The sequence below is a fragment of the Trachemys scripta genome, chromosome 8 (assembly GCF_013100865.1).
Source record: "Trachemys scripta elegans isolate TJP31775 chromosome 8, CAS_Tse_1.0, whole genome shotgun sequence".
Classification (NCBI taxonomy): Eukaryota; Metazoa; Chordata; order Testudines; family Emydidae; genus Trachemys; species Trachemys scripta.
The window spans coordinates 88,130,705-88,137,680 of record NC_048305.1 but is presented as its reverse complement, the minus strand read 5'-3'; the positions used below and the strand labels follow the sequence as shown (position 1 = coordinate 88,137,680).

General features: G+C 46.7%; 1 protein-coding gene across 1 annotated transcript in view; it reads left to right on the top strand.

Moving 5' to 3' along the window:
- Positions 1-1,229: 1,229 nt before the first annotated feature.
- The window catches only part of CTH (cystathionine gamma-lyase), a 49,828-nt gene continuing 44,081 nt past the window's right edge, over positions 1,230-6,976 (top strand). The window contains exon 1 of the mRNA XM_034779255.1: positions 1,230-1,644. Within this exon, the coding sequence (XP_034635146.1) occupies positions 1,477-1,644 (168 nt within the window). The 5' untranslated portion in view covers positions 1,230-1,476. The remainder of the gene's footprint in view (positions 1,645-6,976) is intronic.

Here is a 6,976-nt window from a genome sequence, read left to right as displayed (position 1 = left end):
AATCTATTTAGCTTAACAAAAAGAAGGTTAAGAAGTGACTTGGTTATAGACTGTAAATATCTACATGGGGAACAAATAGTTAATAATGGGCACTTCAGTCTAGCAGAGAAAGGTAGAGCATGAGCCAATGGTTAGAAGTTGCAGCTAGACAAATTCAGACTGGATATAAGGCACACCTTTTCAATGGTGAAAGTAACTAACGATTAACAATAAACTAAGGGTCATGGTGTTTTTCTAAAAGCTATCCTCTAGGAATTATTTTGGGAAAGTTCTATGTCTGTGCTATACAGGCGGTGAGACCAGGTGATCACCGGATCCCTTCTGGCTTTATAATCTCAGAACTAGGTACATCAATTCACATGCAAAATTCTCATTGAATTCAATAGGTGTCCTTGCCCTGTGGCTTGTGGTGCGGGCTGCAGCAGGGGCCGTACAACCCCTCTTGCAGGTTCCTAGGGCCCCCTCTCATGGCTCTGTGCACCTGTATCTGTCATTGTGTCCTGATATTTCACTCTTGCAATCTGGTCACCCTAATAGCGAAGGAGAGATGATGGGTAGTGGGGAGATAGGCTGTGAAGGGCACTGAAAGGGTAAAAAAGTAGGTTATGTTTGATACACAGAGGAGGGGGAGCTAGTGGACAGATGCAAAGAGAGGGGGTGATATATTCAAAGCAACAAGCCTGCAGAATGACCTTTGCAGCAGCATGCTGACTGGATACAAGTGGGGCAACATTGCATTTGTCAAGGCTAGAGGAAAGGCTGCTGTAGTAATCACATAAGATTATGAGAACCTGGCCAAGAATTTTAGCTATGGATAGAAAAGACTGTATATTAGAGATGTTATGCAGAAAGAAATGCCTTGCAGACTGCAACGGTCAGCTGGGTGGCAGCCTTTTAACCCAGAGCCAGCTGCACTTCAAGGGTGCTGTAGATACAGAACAGTTAAAATAAACGGAAAGAGGAGGGAGAGCTCTGAGGGCAGCAAGCCAGGAGCGGGGAGCGCTCTGCTTCACCAAACCAGGGCCAGGTGCAGACCTTGTGCTTTAGGACCCGAAAGGGGAGTATCTGTGGCCTGGGCTGGCACGGACCCAGCACCGCTGTCTCCCTGGCAGATTCTCAGTTTATGCAGCCAAACGCCTGTTCATGGGCCAGTGGAGCAGCAATGCTACCCCGGGCAGCTTGGCACACACGGCAGCTCCCGCCGGTCTCCTCCCAAGAAGCCAGGGTCTCCCAGGGTCAGCAGCCGGGGCCCAATGAGAGGCAGGCCCAGGCGGCGACGCCCGGGCTGGTCTCCTCCCCCAGACGGTTTGTGCAATGCAAGGCGGAGCTGCTGGTTTGCAGGCAGTCGCCGGCGCCTGGAGCACGGTATATTACAGCGGCCGGCTGCAACCTATAGCCTAAGCCTGCCTCGTTTCCTGTCCCGGCAGCTGCCAGCACCAGCCGCTTTCCTCGGTCCCCCTACCGCCACAACTCCCCATGGAGAAGGCTGAGGACGGGTCCCAGGGCTTCCTGCCGCCCTTCGAGCACTTCGCCACTCAGGCTATCCACGTGGGGCAGGAGCCGGAACAATGGACCTCCATGGCCGTCGTGCCCCCCATCTCTCTCTCCACCACCTTCAAGCAGCAGGCGCCCGGCCAGCACTGTGTGAGTGGGGACTCCTGCGGGGGAGGGAGTGGAAGGGGTGATGCGGGGCGAAGGGAAACGTGGGGAGTGAGTGAGAGAAAGCGCTGCGGGCAGGAGCGAGAGGCATGGAACAGATGTCGGTTTCAAAGGCTCTCTCAACCTGTCAGGAAATGAGGTGGGGTAAAAGGTTTACTCCCCTATAAAGCAGAAATGTGCGTCCCTATAGGTCCAGTCCAGCTCTGATCCTTACACAAATTATCCACATGTAAACACGCGCACATTTGTAAGGGAAACCAATTTATTTCCTGTCAATTCAGACTGGAAATAGTGGTTTATTTTTTTTAAAATCCAGTTTTGGGGCACAAAAAGGATGTAAAACAGCAAACTATTTACAGCTGAAGAGTTTAAAAAAAGTCTCAACAATTTTTTTGTTTTGCAAAATTTCAAAACAAACTTATTTTTCCTGGAGAAGGCTCTTCCAAGTATGCCAAGTTTCAGCCAAAAGCAAAAATTCTGTATCATTGCAGTAAATAATCCTCCTCTGTATCACAAAAAGGTCTGGAGTGGAAATGCACACTCATTTTTCACTCTAGAGATTCCAGTGGATACCATAGAACAGAAATCCTTTGCCACTGCACTTTAAATGTTACAACACAGCTTGGAAGTTTCATAAACCAGGTGGCAGCTGCCCAAATAGGCACCTGTCCAAAGCAGGATAGCTATCATTAAATACTCAGTGCAGAGACATATTATGCATTTAAAAATCAATATTTATAATGCTTAATAAAGTTTTTGACTTTTTAACCATTTAATGCATGTCAATCTAGCAATGTCAGAATGATGAAAGAAGGGGCTTGGCTGCCTGAGGGAGGTAGTGCGCAGTGAGTTAGTGTGGGGTAGGTAAAAAGAACAGGAGTACTTGTGGCACCTTAGAGACTAACAAATTTATTAGAGCATAAGCTTTCTTGGGCTACAGCCCACTTCTTTGGATGCTGACAGGTTTCAGAGTAGCAGCCGTGTTAGTCTGTATCCGCAAAAAGAAGAACAGGAGTACTTGTGGCACCTTAGAGACTTATTAGAGCATAAGCTTTCGTGGACTACAGCCCACTTCATATGCATTGCTAGATTGCCTTCTTTGGTTGCATATAGAATGGAACATATATTGAGGGGGTGTGTGTGTGTGTGTGTGTGTGTGTGTGTATATATATATATATATACACACACACACACACACAATTGCACACACATACAGAGAGCATGAACAGGTGGGAGTTGTCTTACTAACTATGAGAGGCCAATTAAGTAAGTGAAAAAAACTTTTGAAGTGATAATCAAGTTAGCCCAGTACAGCCAGTTTGATAAGAAGTGTGAGAATACTTACAAGGGGAGATAGATTTAATGTTTGTAATGCCTCAGCCATTCCCAGTCCTTATTCAATCCTAAATTGATTGTATCTAGTTTGCATATCAATTCCAGCTCAGCAGTTTCTCCTTGCAGTCTGTTTTTGAAGTTTTTCTGTTGTAAGATAGCCACCTGCAGGTCTGTCATAGAATGACCAGACAGGTTAAAGTGTTCTCCCACTGGTTTTTGAGTATTATGATTCCTGATGTCAGATTTGTGTCCATTCTCTTTTGCGTAGAGACTGTCCAGTTTGGCCAATGTACATGGCAGAGGGGCATTGCTGGCACATGATGGCATATATCACATTGGTAGATGTGCAGGTGAACGAGCCCCTGATGGTATGGCTGACGTGATTAGGTCCTATGATGATGTCACTTGAATAGATATGTGGACAGAGTTGGCATCGGGCTTTGTTACAAGGATAGGTTCCTGGGTTAGTGGTTTTGTTCAGTGATGTGTGGTTGCTGGTGAGTATTTGCTTTAGGTTGGGGGGTTGTCTGTAAGCGAGGACAGGTCTGTCTCCCAAGATCTGTGAGAGTGAGGGATCATTTTTCAGGATAGGTTGTAGATCTTTGATGATGCGCTGGAGAGGTTTTAGTTGGGGGCTGAAGGTGATAGCTAGTGGTGTTCTGTTATTTTCTTTGTTGGGCCTGTCTTGTAGGAGGTGACTTCTGGGTACTCCTCTGGCTCTGTCAATGTTTTTTTTTCACTTCAGCAGGTGGGTATTGTAGTTTTAAGAATGCTTGATAGAGATCTTGTAGGTGCTTGTCTCTGTCTGAGTGATTGGAGCAAAAACGATTATATCTTAGAGCTTGGCTGTAGACAATGGATCACTTTAAATTCTTACCCTATCTCTGTGTGGACACTCTTACTGTGCATTAAGTGTACCCTTAAGTAGTTTAGCTTAATTTAATTCATATTGGAAGTATGTTAATGGGCACAAGGGCCCTTTTAGTACTCAGGAAGGGTATCCATATGGGGGTGGTTGTGGTGGTTAATGCAGAATAGCTAGTGCACAACAGCTACTTTGGACTTTCCTCCTGTGTAGAGAAGCCCTAAGTAAACATGCAAAACAGGCTGGAAGAAAAACAGTTCCCTCCCTTGCTCCTTTTGCTCTATTAGTGCAGAATTGTAGCAGTTGTCAAGAGAAGGCAAACTTGTTTTCCTCTGAGACTAGTCAGCTTGGAGCTTAATATCTCCCACAATTAGCTGAATGTGGATCAGAATCAGGTCATTAGACTGTATTTCTTCTTTCAGTCTGATTTCCCGGTAGTATTGGTATGGGGGAAGAGCAATAGAAAAAGTTCCTTGATAGTTTGTAGGCATGGATATATGGTCCTTACAGTTTCTCTTAACTGTAATACTACTAAAAAGTGGTCATACTGCAGAGCAGAGCAAAAAGCAATGCAATACTCCATAAACTACAAACTATGCTAGAGAAGGGGTTGAGTATAGTAAATTTAGCACAGAAGGGGTTGTACTGTAGGCTGAAAGGAAATAATGCCTGCTGGCAGAGATCAAAGAGACTGAAATGCCATTGATTCAGAGCCAAGATCTTCACCTGATTAGTGATGTTTTGGGTGCCCAGTTTGAGATATATTAAAGGGGCCTGACTTTAAAGAAGTGCTGAGTACCTGCCCCCTGAAAATCAGAGCCCTCTAAGCTGTCTCAAATTAAGCACCCTAAATCAACAGTCATTTTAAAAAAAATGACCCATGTGTGCAGGTCCTCGTACTAACTTAAGTAAACAAGTGAAGCCAGCAACATCGATCTTTTCCCCCCAGCTAGAGGTATAGGTTCTTCTTCGAGAGATGTCCCTGTGGGTGCTCCACTCCAGGTGTTGGTCCGTCCTGCGCCTTTGCTCGGAGATTTTTGTAGCAGTACTCGTACCGGCCACACATGCGCAGAGGCTGCCCCCCCGCTCTGAGTCTAGCTTAATAGTACGCGTGCGTGGCCGGTCTCCTCAGTTCCTTCTCTACCGTCCCCGGCCTGAGACAGAGCTCAGCAGACTCATTTAGAAATCCTTTCATCTAGTTACAATTGCCTTCTAGTTAGTTTGTTTGTTGTTAGTTTGTTGTTAGTATAGTTAGTTACCACTTCTATCTGTTACAAAAAAAAAATTAAAAAAAAAAATTGTTCCTGTCAGCCACAGCCGCTTCGGACATGCCTGGCTCCACAGTCTTCAAGCGCTGTTCTACATGCAAGGATGCTATCCCTCTATCAGATGGCCACTCACAATGCATAAAATGTTTGGGGGAAGCCCACATTCCCCAAAGATGTGCCCACTGCAGCAAACTTACTTCCAGGGCATAGAAGGACAGGAAGCTTAGACTCAAACTGCTCCGCCTTCAAAAATCTCTGGGGTCAGTTTCAGACCCAGGCGCTGATTCCAGCTCCGCTGCCCAACACAGCCCCCACACCACAAAGAAGCTAAAAAAATCTACAAAAAAAAGGGGCGACCTTCTTCACCAAAGAAGGTTATGAGGCACAAGATTTCTTCAGGCAGATCAACAGTTTCCCTGCCTGTGCTTCCCTGCCTGAGCACCTTTGATGAGCCGGGCTCCTCCGGCACTGCGCGAAACCAGCCTGAGGCTGCGGTGGCGGCGCAAAGCTCTGGTGCCGAGGCTTTAGGCTTCCAGCTGCCTGCCTCTCTTCTGGCACCGTTCGGCACCGCGATGGACGCGATGCTGACATTCCACAACCTGTCTGACCCCCTATAGGCTGATGTTGCCCTCCCAGCACTGGCCACGGCACCGGCACCCACTGATTGTCAGTGAGCCAAGAAACAAAACCCCAGCTCAGAGGAATGTTCCCTCACTGTAACTTCCTCCTGCACAGCCTTCACCTCACACAGGAGCCTCAGCACTTCAGTTTACTCAGGCAAGAGATCTGTTTGTATCACCTATCCCGCAGTCTCCCCTGCTGAATGCCTGCTTCTCTCCAATGGCTGAGTCAGGGTCTGAACAGCCTTCCTCCAGTGAGAAGGAAGCTGAACCACAGGGGGATTTTTCACCATATCAAGACTCCCATCCCCAGACCCCAGTCAACAGAGGTAATAGAAAAATTACCTCATCCTATTCTCAGGATCCTGCCCCCTGAGGGGTGAACCACCTATGCCCTACCCATCACCATGGCAATATTGGGCACCATGGGCATCGTATTCTCAAGAACACACGCACTACTCCACCTCAACCAGGTGCAACATCGGTCTAACACCACCACCTGACGAATTTGCCAATGACACAAGACACCAGGCAGCACCGTCACACTTGCAGGATCAACCAAGTCCTGCTCCTATTCCAGTAGAGCCGGGGGTAACGCCTAAGGAAGCCTTACTTCCCCCTCCTCTAACACCATCGGATGACTACACAAAATTCCAAGACCTTTTTAAAAGAGTTGCCAGTGACTTGAGAATTAACTTGGAGGAAGTCCCTGAACAACAGCATGAGTTAACGAACATCCTACAGCCCTCTTCTTCCTATAGGGTTGCATTACCAATCAACGTAGCCCTTTTAGAACCTTCTAAGTCCATCTGGCAGACTCCAGCTACAAGCCTACCTACCTGTAAACAAGCGGACCGGAAGTACTTCATCCCTTCTAAGGGCTCTGAATTCCTTTTTACCCATCCGGCGCCAAACTTGTTGGTAGTAGATGCAGCGAACCAAAGGACCAAACAACAGTATTTCCTGCTCCACCCCGGCCAACAAGGAAAGTAAACACTTGGACCTCTTTGGTCGTAAAGTATATGCATCCTCAACGTTACAATTTTGTATAGCTATTTATACTGCAGTTCTTGCAAAATATGACCACAGAAACTATAATAAATTCATGGACTTTATTGATGACATCCCAGAACAGAAAAAAACAACAAATCACAGCTCTGGTTTCCGAAGGACAAATCATATCACGTACTGCTCTTCAAGCGGCCCTCGATGTAGCCAATACTGCAGCA